Here is a 17,958-nt window from a genome sequence, read left to right as displayed (position 1 = left end):
ACCATTAGTATATTTTTATAGTGCTGTCGAAGTCAAACATCTTTTTGTACGAAAAGTCTTGTGAAACATTTTAAAATAGTTTACTTAAATTTGAGAGAAATGTATGTTGGATTTCCTTTATTCCCCACATTTGTTGCCTTGCTGAAAAAAGAGCTTAGCCTGATAGTGTTACATTGAAATGATGATTAGCAATCTTATTTTGCTTTTGATGCTCAGAAATCATCTGCTTTATTCTAATAAAGGCATTGAAATTAAACTCACTGGTCTGTAATTCCTTGGGACTTTGAGATTTAATGTTGATTTAGTTACAGAGTTTCATGTGGTCTACATGTGCAGGTTTTCAGAAAGGTGGTGTGTGTGTATATATAGGCTTGAATAATTTAGCTAACATAGTATTAAGTGATTTGTTACTTAGTCTGCCATTTCATTTCTAGAAAGTTCCTGTTTCTTTCCTGTTGTATTTGGTGGGTTTGAATGGTTACAGTTGTGGTTTTTCCATGGTACAGCTGTATGCTCTATGTAGTTTTCTTGTAATTTTGAGTTCCCATAAATAGTACTTGTGAGTTAACTCAGTATTTCCAACACCATGTGCTCAAAATTTGAGTCAGGCCTCAAAACTATGAAACAACAAAAAAAAATTTTTAGGTTCTTTGTATTGGCCTTACAGTTTCATACCTGTTCAGGCATGGGGGTGTTCACATTTTGATGAAACTTGAGGACTTATTTTGGCTATTGTTTTTAAGAGGGGGAGATTTCCATGTATCACTGGATTCCAGGAGCTGGAGTCTTGAGAATAACATGCAATATTACGAGACTCAAAATAAAATGGTGAGAGTTGACAACTCTATCTTCTTTCTTCCTTGGTTAAGAATTTTAGACCAGTCTCTTTGCTCAGTCCCTTGCTCAATACTGTAGAGGTACCAATCATGGCTACATATTTATGGCTGAGTTGAGGGTTTTTTATGTTTATAAAATATTGTGCATTACCCACTGTAGCTGCTTTTTTTGGAGATCTCCGCTTTAAACTTTTGTGTACTAAGAAGAAATCAGTATCTTTCTAAATACATCTAATAAAAAAAATTGAGTGTTTTAATGTGTCTAAAATCTGAATGACTTCAGTTCCCTCGCTACAGAGACTGGTGGTACATTGTTCAAAATATAGGGTAGCAATCAGAAAAAGCAGATTTTAATTTTTTTATATCACCACAGCCAGCTTGTCATATAAATACAGGGGGAGTCTGAGAGTCTCTGCATTTTGTTCACTCAAGCTGGTAGCCTCCCAGCTCAGGTAGACACTTGTGCTAATGGGGTTTGAGCTAGCACGCTAAAATAGCAGTGTGGGTGGTGGTGTACTAGCAGAGACTTGGGCTACCCACCCGAGCTAGGACACATCCAGCCCCATGGATCATGAGTCTGTCTACCTAGGCTGGGAAGCTCACTGCCAGCTGCTGTTTAGACGTGCCTAGGAAGGCCACATTCTTACTATAACAGCTTGCATCAGATAGCAAAACTGTTTCTTTCTGTTCCACACAGGAAACAGCTGCAGCTATGAATGACTCCAAACTTCTTTCCTCAACAGGGCAGAAGCATCTTTTCTCTTGCTCAAACCAGGGGATGGGTTAGGTTACACACCCTGGAATGCAATACTTAACTCTTTTTAGAGCAGTGGTTTTCAGCCTGTGGACACCTTGGGGGTCTTCAGACTAAAATTTCCAAAGGGGTCTGTACCTCCATTCAAAAATTTGTTAGGGGTCCACGAATCCAAAAAGGTTGAAAACCACCACTTTAGAGAGATTAGCTGTATTACAAGAGGATTAACTCAGGGAGAGGTATTGTAATGCAAGCAGACGAAAAGTCCATTGAAATGCACTGAAGGAAATCCAGATACAAACTTTTTTCCTATAAGTAGAGCTAAACTATTACAAAATTCACTATAAGCAGCTTTCACAGTACTTTGTTATTAAATGTCTCTAGAACCATAACATGATGTATCCTCTTATCCATGAGTCTGGTGGCACCTTAAAATCCCACTTCTTCAGTTGCATCTGAAGAAGTGGGTTTTTTACCCATGAAAGCTTATGCCCAAATAAATCTGTTAGTCTTTAAGGTGCCACCAGACTCCTTGTTGTTTTTGCGGATACAGACTGTCAAGGTTCCTTCCCTACTCTGAACTCTAGGGTACAGATGTGGGGACCTGCAAGAAAGACCCCCTAAGCTTATTCTTACCAGCTTAGGTTAAAAATTTCCCCAAGGTACAAACTTTGCCCTGTCCTAGAACCGTATGCTGCCACCATCAAGCATTTTAAACAAAGAACAAGAAAAGAGACCACTTGGAGACGTCTTCCCCCAAAATATCCCCCCAAGCCCCACACCCCCTTTCCTGGGGAACGCTTGATAAGAATCCTCACCAATTTGTACAGGTGAACACAGACCCTAACCCTTGGATCTTAAGAACAATGAAAAAGCAATCAGGTTCTTAAAAGAAGAATTTTAATTAAAGAAAAGGTAAAAGAATCACCTCTGTAAAATCAGGATGGTAAATACCTTACAGGGTAATCAGATTCAAAATACAGAGAATCCCTCTAGGTCAAACCTTAAGTTACAAAAAGACACAACAACAGGAATATACATTCCATCCAGCGCAGCTTATTTTACCAGTCACTAAACAAAAGGAAATCTAACGCATTTCTAGCTAGATTACTTTAAAAGGAGTTATAAGGCTGCATTCCTGATCTGTTCCCAGCAAAAGCATCACACAGACAGACCAACCCTTTGTCTCCCCCGCTCCCCCCCCCCCCCCCCCCCCCGCTTCCAGATTTGAAAGTACCTTGTTCTCTCATTGGTCATGTTAGGTCAGGTGCCAGCTCGGTTACCTTAGCTTCTTATCCCTTTACAGGTGAAAGGGTTTTGCCTCTGGCCAGGAGGGATTTTATATCACTGTATACAGAAAGGTGGTTACCCTTTCCTTTATATTTATGACACAGGCTAATATGGCTACCCCTGATACTTGACCTCTTATCCATGCATTCTAGTAGATTTCCTGAGCATGCCCCTTATTTTCTTGTATGATTTTGTTGACTTGGATCACAGTGTATCATTCCTGAACTGCTGTCTTCCAGCTACCAGTAGTGTACGTCTTGCATTTTGTATTATGTTTTACGTTGTAAGAACACTTGAATTTAGATAAGCACAAGTTACTTTACTAAGTTAAAGGGACACTGTCAGCTTGAATTTATGAGATAGGGGCTCCAGGCAGGGGTTGTGGGAAGAGGAGACGCCCTTCTGGTTTCAAACCTCAGAAACAGTAGCAGTTCTGCCATCCTGTTACTAGTAAACATCCTCTTTCAGGCCCTAGGGCTGAGTGAACATGAGCTCTCTGAGTGGAGTGCTAAGGTGAAGTCACGCTAGTGCGGGACATGGGGTGGTATATTTGCAGTGTTATAGCTATGTAGCTCTGCTAGTCTTAGAATATTAGAGAGGTGTGGGTGAAGGAATATCTTTTCTTGGTACAACTTCTGTTGGTGAAAGACCATTCTTTTTCAGGGAAAGGTAGAGTGTCACAACTAAATACAAGGGTGGAACAGATCTGAAGTTAATGTATGTTGCAAGAGACCATTCAGGGCGAAGTGGAGTAGATAAGCTGCTGGCAATCAACATCACAGTGCAAGTGGGTAAATGCACAGTTCGGGTAAATGCAGAGTTCCTATAAATGCACAAAGAAGATAGGAACAACTTAAACTTAAACTATAACCAGTTACAGTAACATTAGGTGTCACAAGTAACTAGTAATAGAAGAATTAGTGTGTCCTTCAAACAAGTCTCTCTCTCAAAAAAAAAAAAAAAAAAATTGGCAGCCCTGTTGTTTCTGTACAAGGAGTCAGATTGCTTATCTGTTTCATGAATAAGCAGGAGACCTGAAGCTCTAAATTCTAAAGCAGGAAACCAAAACTGCAATTAGTACTGTAGTTCAACTCAGGAAAATAGTATTGCTTTGTAGTCTTAGTACAAACCCGCATTGCTGTTATATTTCTATCCTGGTATATTTCAAAAACAGTATGACAGAGTTAAAGTTACACTGGCAACTAAATACATATTTCTAAAAATTAATTCTCTGTTGACTCAGCAAGATGAATTCACAGGCAAACTAGTGTTATCAAATGTTAGCCAATACATCTTGGTGCTTCTGCACAAAACACACAATTAGATCACATATGTAAACTAAAATAAATTTAAAATATAAATATTAAACTACTGAGTAAATCTGGCTTAAAATTAGTGTGCTTACTATTGACTAAAATTCTTTGGGATAAGAAGCAGCATATAAACAGTTTTGGACTGAAATAACATTTTGAGAAGGTTATCAGTGAAAGTGGAAGTTTAGACTAGAATGCTGCTTTTATTATTACTGCAGTTATCTGTATTACCATAAGACCTAAGATCCCCAATCATGGACCAATACCTCATTGCGATAGGTACTTGACAAACACAGAACAAAAAGATAGTCACTAGCCTGCATTATAGAGCTGCTTCTCAGTCTGTTAAAACTTTTTTTACATCCTTTTGCTAACAGTGCCTCCACTCAGAAATGCTTGGATATTCTGTGTTAGCTGTTGGTTTTCCAATAAGTATTTTAATAGTTTCCAGTACTGTTTCTCAGGATTTTAAGCCCTCTTCTGTTCTGTAAGTTCTTTGTTCACTGAGTCTTCCTGATTTGATTTGGTATGGTGTGTATTAACTCTTCTCATGAATTCCTCTCATCTTTGCTGTATCTATAATTTTATTTAAACATTTAAAATGCAGTATTCTAAAAGCAGAAGTTCCATAACAGCAGTACTAAATTGCAGTTAGCACTGAACTGCACGCGTGTGGGCAAGCCTGCTGTGATAGCAGCACTGACCTTGTTTCTTGCTTCGTGGGTGTTGGGCTCCTGCCAAACTTCCTGCCCATCATAAAATCTTGCGGAGGAGTAAGATTTATGAACATACACTCTGGAGCTGACAGTTGGATCAGTGATACTACAAGTCTTAATTTGTTTCATATTTGAATTAAAAAAGGAATTTTTTATTCTTAGCTTAGGTTTTTTTAATTGAGCACTATATAAAAACTTGGATCAATCACCATATCAGTGCTTCCATAGAGTATCTGAGGTGTTGTCCCCATGCCCTTGTGAACAGACACTGTGAATGTGTGGGCTGGCTAGCCTGGCACCAGCTGTGCCATTGTGGCATCCTCAGTATGTGGGCTCTGGCTGTGATGAAATTTATTCAGGACTGTACACTCAATTTGGAGGTTTCAGAGTAGCAGCCGTGTTAGTCTGTATTCGCAAAAAGAAAAGGAGTACTTGTGGCACCTTAGAGACTAACCAATTTATTTGAGCATAAGCTTTCGTGAGCTACAGCTCACTTCATCGGATGCATTCAGTGGAAAATACAGTGAGGAGATTTATATACACACAGAACATGAAAAAATGGGTGTTTATCATGCACACTATGCATCTGATGAAGTGAGCTGTAGCTCACGAAAGCTCATGCTCAAATAAATTGGTTAGTCTCTAAGGTGCCACAAGTACAAGTACTCCTTTTCTTTTTGCGAATACAGACTAACACGGCTGTTACTCTGAAAACTGTAAGGCGAGTGATCACTTAAGATGAGCTATTACCATACCAAGGAGAGCGGGGGGGAGGGGAAGAAAACCTTTCGTAGTGATAATCAAGGTGGGCCATTTCCAGCAGTTAACAAGAACATCTGAGGAACAGTGGAGGGTGGGGGGGGGGCAATAAACAAGGGGAAATAGTTTTACTTTGTGTAATGATTCAACCACTCCCAGTCTCTATTCAAGCCTAAGTTAATTGTATCCAATTTGTAAATTAATTCCAATTCAGCAGTGTCTCCTTGGAGTCTGTTTTTGAAGTCTTTTTGTTGAAGAATTGCCACTTTTAGGTCAAATCGAGTGACCAGAGAGACTGAAGTGTTCTCCGACTGGTTTATGAATGTTATAATTCTTGACATCTGATTTGTGTCCATTTATTCTTTTACGTAGAGACTGTCCAGTTTGACCAATGTACATGGCAGAGGGGCATTGCTGGCACATGATGGAATATATCACATTGGTAGATGTGCAGGTGAACGAGCCTCTGATAGTGTGGCTGATGTGATTAGGCCCTGTGATGGTGTCCCCTGAATAGATATGTGGGCACAGTTGGCAACGGGCTTTGTTGCAAGGATAGGTTCCTGGGTTAGTGGTTCTGTTGTGTGGTGTGTGGTTGCTGGTGAGTATTTGCTTCAGGTTGGGGGGCTGTCTGTAGGCAAGGACTGGCCTGTCTCCCAAGATTTGTGAGGGTGATGGGTCGTCCTTCAGGATAGGTTGTAGATCCTTGATGATGCGTTGGAGAGGTTTTAGTTGGGGGCTGAAGGTGACGGCTAGTGGCGTTCTGTTATTATCTTTGTTGGGCCTGTCCTGTAGTAGGTGACTTCTGGGTACTCTTCTGGCTCTGTCAATTTGTTTCTTCACTTCAGCAGGTGGGTATTGTAGTTGTAAGAATGCTTGATAGAGATCTTGTAGGTGTTTGTCTCTGTCTGAGGGGTTGGAGCAAATGCGGTTGTATCGTAGAGCTTGGCTGTAGACGATGGATCGTGTGGTGTGGTCTGGGTGAAAGCTGGAGGCATGTAGGTAGGAATAGCGGTCAGTAGGTTTCCGGTATAGGGTGGTGGTTATGTGACCATCGCTTATGAGCACTGTAGTGTCCAGGAAGCGGATCTCTTGTGTGGACTGGTCCAGGCTGAGGTTGATGTTGGGATGGAAATAGTTGAAATCATGGTGGAATTCCTCAAGGGCTTCTTTTCCATGGGTCCAGATGATGATGTCATCAGTATAGCGCAAGTAGAGTAGGGGCATTAGGGGATGAGAGCTGAGGAAGTGTTGTTCTAAGTCAGCCATAAAAATGTTGGCATACTGTGGGGCCATGCGGGTATCCATAGCAGTGCTGCTGATTTGAAGGTATACATTGTCCCCAAATGTGAAATAGTTATGGGTGAGGACAAAGTCACAAAGTTCAGCCACCAGGTTTGCCATGTTTCAGAGTAGCAGGCGTGTTAGTCTGTATTCGCGAAAAGAAAAGGAGTATTTGTGGCACCTTAGAGACTAACCAGTTTATTTGAGCATAAGCTTTCATGAGCTGCAGCTCACTTATCGGATGCATAAAAGTGGAAAATGCAGTGAGGATGTTTTCATATACACAGATCATGGAAAAAATGGGTGTTTATCACTACAAAAGGTTTTCTCTCCCCCCACCCCACTCTCCTGCTGGTAATACTTTATCTGAAGTGATCACTCTCCTTACAATGTGTATGATAATCAAGGTGGGCCATTTCCAGCACAAATCCAGGGTTTAACAAGAATGTCTGAGGAACGGCGGGGGTAGGAAAAAACAAGGGGAAATAGGTTACCTTGCATAATGACTTAGCCACTCCCAGTCTCTATTCAAGCCTAAGTTAATTGTATCCAATTTGCAAATGAATTCCAATTCAGCAGTCTCTCGCTGGAGTCTGGTTTTGAAGTTTTTCTGTTGTAATATCGCAACTTTCATGTTTGTAAAGTTTGCCGTGACATTATTGGGGATAGTGTTCCTGACAGCTTGTAGTCCATCTTTGTGTGGAATGTTGGTGTAGAGGGCTTCTACATCCATAGTGGCCAGGATGGTGTTTTCAGGAAGATCACCAATGGATTGTAGTTTCCTCAGGAAGTCAGTTTGGAGAAAGTCAATTTGGACGAAGCTTGAGACAGCCTAAAGCCAATAGCAAGTAACTCAGATGGCTTCCTCCCCCTGCCTCACCTGTGTGATTGGTTCATGAATCTTCAGGAAAAAGTCAGTGGCAGATTTTAAACACTAGTGATGTATTTTGTTTTGCAACAAAACAGGATAAATACTTTTTTTAATTGAAAGTTGTGATAACCTGACTTCTTTAAGTCCCCAAAATCAAGAAGAAAGATTGCAGCCTACGTGAGTCACCAGAACTAGCTCTAGAAATAGCATCTAATACCTCCTTGGTTTTGAATTGGAAGATAAACTGATTGACATGCACACTTAAGTGAAGACAAAGATTTGAAAAACTGTATGTATCCATCTGTCTCTGTTCTTATACTTTAGATTGTAAGCTCTGTGCGGTGGGACTGTATTTTTGTTCTGTTTGTACAATGCCTAGCACAATGGGCCTGGTCCATGAGTAGGGCTCCTAGGAACAGTAAGACAAATAATAATAGTAGGTGAGGTCACTTGAGGTCAAGGTAGGGCCAAGCGGAATATAAACACAATTCACTTAGGGCTAGTCTACAGTGGCAACGCTAAAGCACTGCCACGGCAGTGCTTTCATGTACGTTTTGTGTGGTTGCGACACAGAGCTGGGAGAGAGCTCTCCCAGCGCTCTAAAAAAAACCACCTCCACGAGGGGCATAGCTACCAGCGCTGGCAGCGTGACTCTCAGCACTGGTGCACTGTCTACATGGACACTTTACGCACTGAAACTTGCATCGCTGAGGGTTAGTTTTTTTTCAGTTTTGTCAGTGTAGACAAGCTCTTAGAGAGAGGATGTTCTTTTGATTGCAGTACATGATTAGAAGACAAGAGTTCAAGAGTCTGTTCCTTGCTCTGTCAGGCACTCCTGTGTGACCCTAGAAAATGAGAATATTATTCTCGAACTCTTGATGTTGTGAAACTGAGTACATCTTTAATAAAGTGTTTCAAGATCCTCAGTGGCTGTTTAGTATTATGCACTGAGTGTGCAAGACAGACAGTGACTGAGAACCCAAAAAAAGACTCTGAAATACATTTTCACAAATATAACATTAACTAGTATTACAGTTGTGGTAGATCTTAGTTATGTACTTTTGTCGGTCTTATAAATGCAAAAATATTGTTAGAGCTTCTGTTACTATTTGAAGGGACATTATCAATTACATTGTGCTCAAATTTTAGTGTGTGCCATATAAGTAGGCTTGGCAGAATATGATTTTAAAAAAAATAATTTCAGTGAATAATAGATGTATGTTTGTTACGCATTTTTAAAAATTTTTATCAAATTCGAAATTTCACAGTTGTGGGAAATTGCGGGGGGAGGGTCAGACAATAATTAAATGACATCAGACACTGAGATTCCAAAAGTTAATTTTATAACCATTAAAACAAAAAATTTTCAACATCACATGTAAAAATACAAAAAGTAAATATCCTTAAATCAAACTAAGCTCTCAAGCAGCATTTTTCTTATTTTGCCAATCTGTAAATTTCTGCAATCCATGGAAATGTTTTTCATCAGCTTCTGTGTTTACAGTGAAATAGACATTTGCTGACATGACATTTACCGATTGAAAATCTAATCCTTACAAATCAAAGTATAAAACACAATTCCCCACCCACACCCCCAGTCCAGTAGAAAAGTCAATGAAATATAAACATTCCCCTACAGTATTTGAAACACAAAACATTAGTGTTTTACTCAGGCATGAGAATCAAAATTAACTGACTAGAAACTAGTTGTACACTTGTTCGTATGTTTTATTTTTAACCAGATTTATTTGAAGAAATTACTATTAGAGTTTATAATTATATTTCCATGTATTTTCAGGTAACATTCAAGGAGCAACAATAGTAGATGCCTTGGATACACTGTATATCATGGAAATGAAAGATGAATTCAAGGAAGCCAAGGAATGGGTAGAAAAAAACTTAGATTTCAATGTGGTGAGTATTGGGGATTATTTTTTTTTATTAATTGTTAGTGCATTGTGGTGATCTGAGAACAGGGTCCCATTGTGCTAGGCATTGTATAAACAGACTAAAAAATAATCCCTGCCCCCATAAAGCATATAATCTAAATAGGCAAGGTGGCATAGGAGACAAAGTTGTAACCTGTAGTCAGAATGAACGGAATGATCACAAATGGCGTGTTAGTGCCACAATTTTGGGGGGCTGCGGGTGGGGTATTTTTTGAGTGGTCATGAGTTAGGAGGGGACTAGCTAAATGGAAGGGAAAAAGGACACTGGCCTGTCACTGCTTCTGTGTAGCCAGCTTCTCTTGCTAGAACTAATATTCTGGTCAAAGCTACTTGATAGATGTGAAAAAAATCAAGCAAGTTCAAAAAGCACTTTTTAGTTGACTGACTATACAATTTGAGGCCAAAATGGTACCCAAAGTTGACTCCTAAATCAAAGTAATCTGATTTTTTTTTCCAGAAGGGCTGAATGCTTGCAGTTCACATTACAGTTAGTAGGAGTTGCTAATGGGGACCTTTAATAATATCCCACTGTAACTTGCGTGTCAACTTTAGATGCCCAAATTTTAAAACTTTTGGTCTGTTTCTGTACAGGACACAAGATGATGATCTACCAATAAAGTTATTACCTTTCTCTATAATTAATATACACTGTAAATGTCAGTGTAGTTAGGGACTTTTATGCATACTGATAAGACCAGCGAAGTTGAGAATCCCATGACCTGAAAGTGAATAAGCTTGGATGTAAGGGCTTATCTTGGTAGAAATGACACAGACTAGCTGTTGCAAACCAGTTTCCTATATGGACACTATTCCACGTCTTGAAATTCAGTTCTTCTAAATCACAAGAAGGCACTCTGAGTGCACAGTCTATGAAAATAGGCCCCTATGGCATGAACCATTTTTAACCAGTAGGTTTTTTTAGAGCTGCGGCGGAGTTAAATGTGGGTTTAGTGGTGTTAGAAAACTAAATGAATAAATTTACTTTGAATAATGCTAACTTTAATTTAGGTAGGTTAGCTCCAAATACCACTTAAGGCTCAGCACTTACAGCGAGTGGAAAAACAGAACAGGCTCCATTCTTTGTCATATGTCTGTATATCTCTGCTGAAATGTTTTATCATATTATCCTGCACTAGTTAACATTTTATTGCCCTTTCTTCCTTAACGTTTTATTTATATATTAAATTTCTGTGATATTTTTAGTAACTGTCTTTTTACCCATGCAAAGGATTTATTTTTTATCATCCATGCAGTGATACAGCTACTAAACATTTACTGTTACACAGCTGGTGTATAGATGGGGGTTATGTGAAATTAATCTGATCGTTTCAGTTAGTTGTTGCAGAGAGAGAAGATTAATCAGGTAGCTATTTAAAAAAGTATATTTGAAGTCTTCATTTGAACTCCTGGACTAACTCTCTACAAATTTAGTTTTAGAACTCTGCCGTTTCACTTTCCACAGCTATAAAATTTGTTTTCTTTACATACATAACCTAGTAAACAAGGATAAAATGAAGAAACAAATAGCACTTAAAAATGACTCTGAGGCAAAACTCTTAATCTCTCTTTGTCTAGGTATCTATATGGCCCCCATCATCAGAGTATGGCAACATAGCTTAGCTAAATTAAATGATGGTTTCTATAAGCTTGTAAAACTAAGGATGTTCATTTGTTTAATTTGGCTAGTTTTAGGTTGTTCTTTTTCACTGGATAGACTTACTGTTACCAAATTTATTAACGCAGCCACTTTAAGATTAATCTATCAAAATAAATGGTATTACAAAACAAAGAAAATGAGTATGAAGAATTGTATGAAATTGTTTGATTAGTGGAGCTACAAATGTTAAGCTGAAAGACTAAAACCAAATAAGCTATTTGTCAAATATAGTTTGTTATTTTTATTGCTCAGAATACGCTCTTAAGCTTCTGAGAAGGCCAACAGTTGAATTCTCTACAAATTTGGCTCCTATGGTGAATACTGACTTTCTTGGTATACTCAATGATTTGAGTCCTGCGTATAGTTATGGCACTTCCCATTGGCCTTTTTTTAGCTAGACCATCTTCTAGTTTTCCCAGTAATATAGCTATCTGCAGTAAAATTGCTTCCTGGAAAAACAGGGCTGTTTTTGTTTTGAGATAATTAAATGGAGAATTGGGTCTATGCTGAAGTTTAGTTAAACTAGCAGCTGAAAATGTCTTGTTAATGTTTGAATTTGTTTAGTAGTTTGCCGAAGTAGACTCAAGTTGGTATACTTTAAATGTCTCACTTAAAAGTGGTTTTCTTTTGTTTAGCTTTGAGGATGAATAGAAATAAAAGTATTTCAAAAGGTTAGGGGAGATCGTAAGGGTACATTTATTGGGGCGTAATAAATTGTTGTCCCGTCAAAGTCTGTTGGAAGGAAAACAAGCATGAAAATAAAATATTATGAATGGCATGGAAGTTCTAAACATGCACATTGGGGCTTGAACAGTTCTGAGTAAAAAGGGGTGTTATACTGATTTCTTACTAGTTGTATAATATCCAATTTGTCAGTTATACCACAGGTGTGTAATACTTTTGATCGGTAATATAGCAAACCCTGTAATTTAATTTTAGTAGTTGAAGTATGAACAGGGTTTTATTTATATAATTATTGGTTAAAAATATAGCAAGCTATTTAAAAATTGTAAGCAACAGTCTGTCACCATCAGTTTTATTTTTGTAGTAGCCTTAACCATCTAGTGCATTTTTAGTGAGTGATCTAGAATTAAAGAAAAAAAGGTTTTTGTCATAGTTTTTCTGACAAGGGGGCTTTTCCCTTGTAAATCCTTCCTTACTTCCTCAGATCCGTCATGAGCGATTACTCATTCTGACTGGAGAAGACTGGATGCGGCTGAGCTCTCCTTTGTCATCCCAAAGGGTTAGTGAGGGAAACAATATTGTATGGTTTCCCTCAGAGGGCCTAAACATGTTGTCACTGCAGTTATTGGCTCCTACCAATCTGGTACAGGGTTAATCTCAGGCTGTCATCCACAAAAACACTGTAACAACTAGTTCTTAGAGTGCTTGTTCATGTCAATTCCAATCACGTGTGTGTGCGTGCACGGCAGCCAGAAGATGTTTCCTCTAGCACCATCCGTGGGGTAGGCCTGGGCGCCCCCGGGAGTCGCGCCTTCATGACTCATGGCTTAATAAAGAGCCCTGCCAACCCGCCCCACCCCACCCCTCCTCAGTTTCTTCTTACTGCCAGTGACGGTTAGCTGGAACATCCCATAGCTCTTGCCTTGGCAAGCACCATTAGTAGTGTCTGTTGTATATAGTTATCATACGTTAGTGTTAGTTATTAGTAATTGTAGTGTAGATATATTTGATAAGTTTTTCAATGGGGGTTTCCCCCATCCCCTCCCAAGACTCCTGGCACTATGGTATGCCACAGTCTCCAAGCTTTAAAACTTGCAAGGCCTGTGGCAAACGTATGCCTAAAAGTGGCTGCACACCTTGTGTTTAAGGTGCGTTGGGGAGAGTCACCAGAAGGACTTGTGAGCCAGATCTATCTTGGGTTTCGCCCTCGGACTTTGAAAGACAGACTAGCATCTTAAAGTCCTTCTTATTGGAAGCTGTGGTCCAGCCGCTGTCAGACCCCAGATCGGGGAATCCCACACATAGCATCTCCTCCTCGGTGCGGAGCACCCCGGCATCATCTGCAGAGACTCTTGGCACTGTCACAGCTCCTCCTGCATTCAGGCGGGCACCACTCGCAATCACCTGTGCCACAAAAGAAAAGGAGGCGAGAGAGGGGCCGCTGTCCCCCGGCCAAGACCAAGGAGCCAGCTGCTGAGAGACCCCAGTCGGGCCCCACCACCTCGGCCCCTTCGCCTGCTAGGGTCACGTCGACTCCTGCTCCAGTGGTGGCATAGTTGAATCTGGATCCTCCCTGCTTGCTGGCCCCATGGAGCCAACAGCTACAGCTCTCATTGACTCTTGAGGTATTTATGGTGGCCCAGGACTTGTTACGCCGTATGGTGCTGTCCTCCCCTCCCAGGAGGGATGAGTCGCCCGCACCAGGCTGTCCCAAGGCACCATCAAGGGGAAAGCCGGTGATGATGTCGCGGTGCTCACCATCCCCAGACCTCTCCCTGCCACCAATGGCACATGTGCGGGAGCCACGCCAGTCCCCTCGCCCGCGCCACAAACGCTCGATTCCCTGCAGTGCAGCTTCTCCATGGTCATGCTTCTCGGAGACAGATTCTGACTCTGTTTGATCGGATAGGAGTAGGAGATGGAGGTCTCAGCAGGATCGTCCTGCTTACCCGGCACTGTGGCCTGCTCAATGGCAACACCTGACGCAGTGGCCCTTCTGGATGCCCTGGGCCTTCCACCAAATCCAAGGGTGAAGCCAGGAGTCCCAATCTAGAGCAGCACTGGTAGCATTTATACTGCCTCCAGCTCAGTCAGCTCCGGAAGTACCAGGAGTGGCTCTAGCCTTTCCCAATACCAGGTTACCACCACCCATGGTACCGCTGCCGATCACATAGACGCCATCGGCACCAACAGCCCCAGCACCGGCGGTCTTGATGTCGGCACTGACTCTCCCGGCACTGGCTTCTATAGTCATGGCACCGAGAGTCACAGCACTGTTGGGGTCGACATCTGCATCCCGGGAATCCAAGCTGCTGCTGGATCCCCTGGTCACGGAGGAAAGGGAACAGCCAATTCTTCTGGGGCTTTCCTCTTCTTCCTCACCAGATGAGGCAGTGGCAGGCACTGCTATAGCCCTGGCCCTAGAGGACAGCACTACAGCAGCTGCTGCAGCGGGCTGCCAAGATTCTGGGCATCCAGGTGGAGGAGGTTGTGGAGGATGCCGATCACGTGGTGGATATCCTTGCCCCCTCCGGACCTGCACACATTGCCTTGCCCCTCATAAGACCGATAAAAGGCTGCATAGCCTAAAGAACTCTAGGCCCAGCGACTTGAGGGTGGCTCTCCACACTCCTGCCACCCAGCAGAAGCACTTCAGGCTGCAACCCCCTCCGCAGTTCTACCAACCACAGAACCGTCAAAATGATTCCTGGAGGAGGAACAGGAGCAGCAGGAAAAGACAGCACCTGTCCTCAGGACAGGGCTCTGGCCAATCCAAGTCATCTTCAGGCCAGAAACAGGCCTTTTGAAGGTGCACCAGTGCATGGACTGGATCCAACCCGTCTTTCTCCTCCTGACGATCCCCTTTCTATCCTGTGTGGGCTCGTTTCACATCAGACTGATGGGTGCACCGCACGGTAGAAAGGGGTTACTCTCTCCAATTCTCGGCCCTCCTGCTCTTCTACCCTCCTTACCCATCCCTCTTCAAGGACCCTTCTCATGAGCAACTCCTCATACAGGAGGTGCACTCACTCCTTTAGCTGGGAGCAGTGGAAGAGGTTCCGCAGGAGCTGAAGGGCAAGGGCTTCTATTCCTGGTATTTCTGAATACCAAAAGCCAAAGGCAGGCTCAGGCCCATCCTAGACCTGCGAGAGCTCAACTGGTTCATGAAGAAACTCAAGTTCCTCATGGTCTCTTTGGCCTCCATTATCCCTTCTCTGGATCCAGGGGACTGGTATGCCGCACTCTACTTGAAGGATGCATACTTTCATATAGCAGTCACACGGTCCCACAGAAAGTACCTCAGGTTTGTGGTGAGCAACAACCACTACCAATTCAGTCCTCCCATTCGACCAGTCAGCGGCTTCTCGAGTATTTACCAAGTGCATGGCAGTCGTGGCCACGTTCCTACATAGGCGGCAGGTACAAGTGTTCCTGTACCTCGATGAATGGGTCCAAGTGGTGGCACAGGTCAGCTTCATAAGAATGACGTTCGATGAACTGGGCCTTCTGAAAGTGGGGAAATCTATGCTGTCCCTGGTTCAGCAGCTAGAATTTATAGGGATGGTACTGGACTCAATATGTGTCAGGGCATACCTCCTAGAAGTGAGGTTCTGGGCCCTGGGTGATATCATTTGAAGGTTTAGGCAGTTCCCCACTGCCACAGCAAGGAATTGCCTGAAACTCCTGGGGAAAAAAGGCTGCTTGCACCTATGTGGTGCAACGCACCAGGCTCAGATTCCAGCCGCTCCAGTCATGGTTAGCCTCAGTGTATCGGCTGGGTTGGGACAGTTCGGAGAGGGTTGTGACTCTGCCTCACCTGGTCCTCTACTCCCTCCTGCGGTGGCTTGAGCTGAAGGTAGTGTGTGTAGGGGTCCCCTTCACCAGCCTTCAGCCATCCCTCTTGCTAGTGATGGACATGTCAGCCTTGAGCTGGGGAGCACCTCTGGGAGACCTCAGGACCCATGGCCTCTGGTCTTAGGTGGATCTCACTCTCCACATCAATGTCGGAGAGCTCAGAGTGGTCCACCTAGCTTGCCAGACTTTCGGAGCCCACTTGGCAGGGAGATGTATATCAGTTATGACTGAGAACACCACGGCAATGGTTTATATCAACAAACGGGAGGGTGCACATTCAACTGTTTGTGGCCGTGGCACACAGGATGAAAGGTCTTCCAGTCTCCTCAAACGAATTTCATTGTGGATCACATCCTGAATCCGTGAGTGCTAAACCTGGCAGAGGGGCTTGCCCCTCCGCTCACAGCGCACTCCTCCAGGGCGCAGGCTTCTTCAGCAGTGTTCCTGGCGCAGATACCCACTCAGGAAATATGCAAAGCAGCGATGTGGTCCTCTATACATACCTTTACATCACATTATGCTATCACCCAGCAGGCCAGAGATGACGCGGCTTTTGGTAGAGCAGTGTTCCAGTCAGTGGACATCTGAACTCTGACCCCGCCTCTGGAATTTAGGCTTGGGAGTCCCCTGATTTGGCACTGACATAAACAAGTACTCGTAGAAAAAATGGTTACTCACCTTCTCGTTACTGTTCTTCGAGATGTGGTGTTCATGTCCATTCCAATACCCACCGACCTACCTCTCTGTCGGAGTAGTCAGCAAGAAGGAACTGAGGGGGTGACAGGTCAGCAGGGCTCTATATTGAGTGCCATGAAGGCGCGACTCCAGGGGGTGCCCAGGCCGACCCAGCGGATGCTGCTGGAGAAAAATCTTGTGGCTGCTGTGCACGTACATGCACCTGATTGGAATAGACATGAATAACACATCTCAAAGAACAACAGTTACGAGAAGGTGAGTGACCATTTGTGGATAAATAGCCTAGAAGTAAAATGTGTTAAATTACATTTTGCTTTAAGGTAGATACATGATCAGAATTCATAAGGTATTTGTCACAAGAAGGCAGGCCCTCGAATGGGAGTTACATCTAATCCCACCTGTGATTGATCAGCTGCCTCTCAGCTGATGCTATGAGACAATAGATAAAGTGAAAGCATGAAGGTCAACTGGTCTTCATAAAAGCCAGAAAGTAGATGGAGGTGGTAATTGTTAATGTTGCATAAAAGGTAGAAGTGTTAAATAAATATTTTTTTGTTATGTATCTGGAAAGAAGCAGGATTAGGTGCCCGTATTGCATAAGGTTGATGAAGTACTTTTCTGTACGTCAGTAACTGTGGAAGATATTAAGCAACTACTAGGGAAGGATATAATTAATGCCTGTCAACATGGTTTTGTGGAAAACAGATCTTGTCAAACAAACCTTACTTCATTCATTGAGACTTGAAGTTTGGTTGATAAAGTATATTACATCTTTGCAGTTACCTTTACCTTTTGTAAGGCATATGACTTGGTACCACGTGACATTCTGATTTAAAAACAAAAAACCCTAGCACTATAAGTTATCAATAAATCACGTGTTAAGTGGATTAAGAACTGGTGAACCGACAGAACTCAAAGTAATTGTCATGGCAGGGAGTCAGTGAGTGGGATGTTTTCTACTGGAGTTCCGTAGTGATCTGTACTAAGCCCCACATTATTCAACATTTTATCAATCATCAGGAGTGTTGTATATAAGACATGGAAGGTAACTTTCACTTCGCTTGGCAGTGGTAAGGTTTTAGTAGGAGTACTGTAGCCAGTTTTGGTCACCATATTTTAGGAAGAATGTGAACAAATTGGAGAGGAAAGCAACAAAAATGATAAGTTTTAGAAAACCTGGCCTATGAGGGAAGGTAGGACAAGAAATGGGCTTAATTTGCAGCAAGGGAGATTTAGGTTATATTAGCAAAAACATTCTAACTGTAAGGATAGTTAAGCACTGGAATAGGCTTCC

At 42.3% G+C, this 17,958-nt stretch overlaps 1 protein-coding gene and 1 long non-coding RNA gene across 3 annotated transcripts in view; both read left to right on the top strand.

Moving 5' to 3' along the window:
- The window catches only part of MAN1A1 (mannosidase alpha class 1A member 1), a 211,299-nt gene that overhangs the window by 73,060 nt on the left and 120,281 nt on the right, over positions 1–17,958 (top strand). For both annotated transcript variants that reach the window (XM_043542854.1, XM_007069687.4), the window contains exon 3: positions 9,622–9,737. In XM_043542854.1, coding sequence (XP_043398789.1) covers positions 9,622–9,737 — 116 coding nt within the window. The remainder of the gene's footprint in view (positions 1–9,621; positions 9,738–17,958) is intronic.
- LOC122465038 lies at positions 2,741–3,870 on the top strand. Its single transcript, XR_006289567.1, has 2 exons — positions 2,741–3,682; positions 3,720–3,870. It is a non-coding gene; the product is annotated as an uncharacterized LOC122465038 (long non-coding RNA).

The sequence above is a fragment of the Chelonia mydas genome, chromosome 3 (genome assembly GCF_015237465.2).
Source record: "Chelonia mydas isolate rCheMyd1 chromosome 3, rCheMyd1.pri.v2, whole genome shotgun sequence".
Taxonomy (NCBI): domain Eukaryota; kingdom Metazoa; phylum Chordata; order Testudines; family Cheloniidae; genus Chelonia; species Chelonia mydas.
This window is presented reverse-complemented; position numbering and strand designations above follow the sequence as displayed.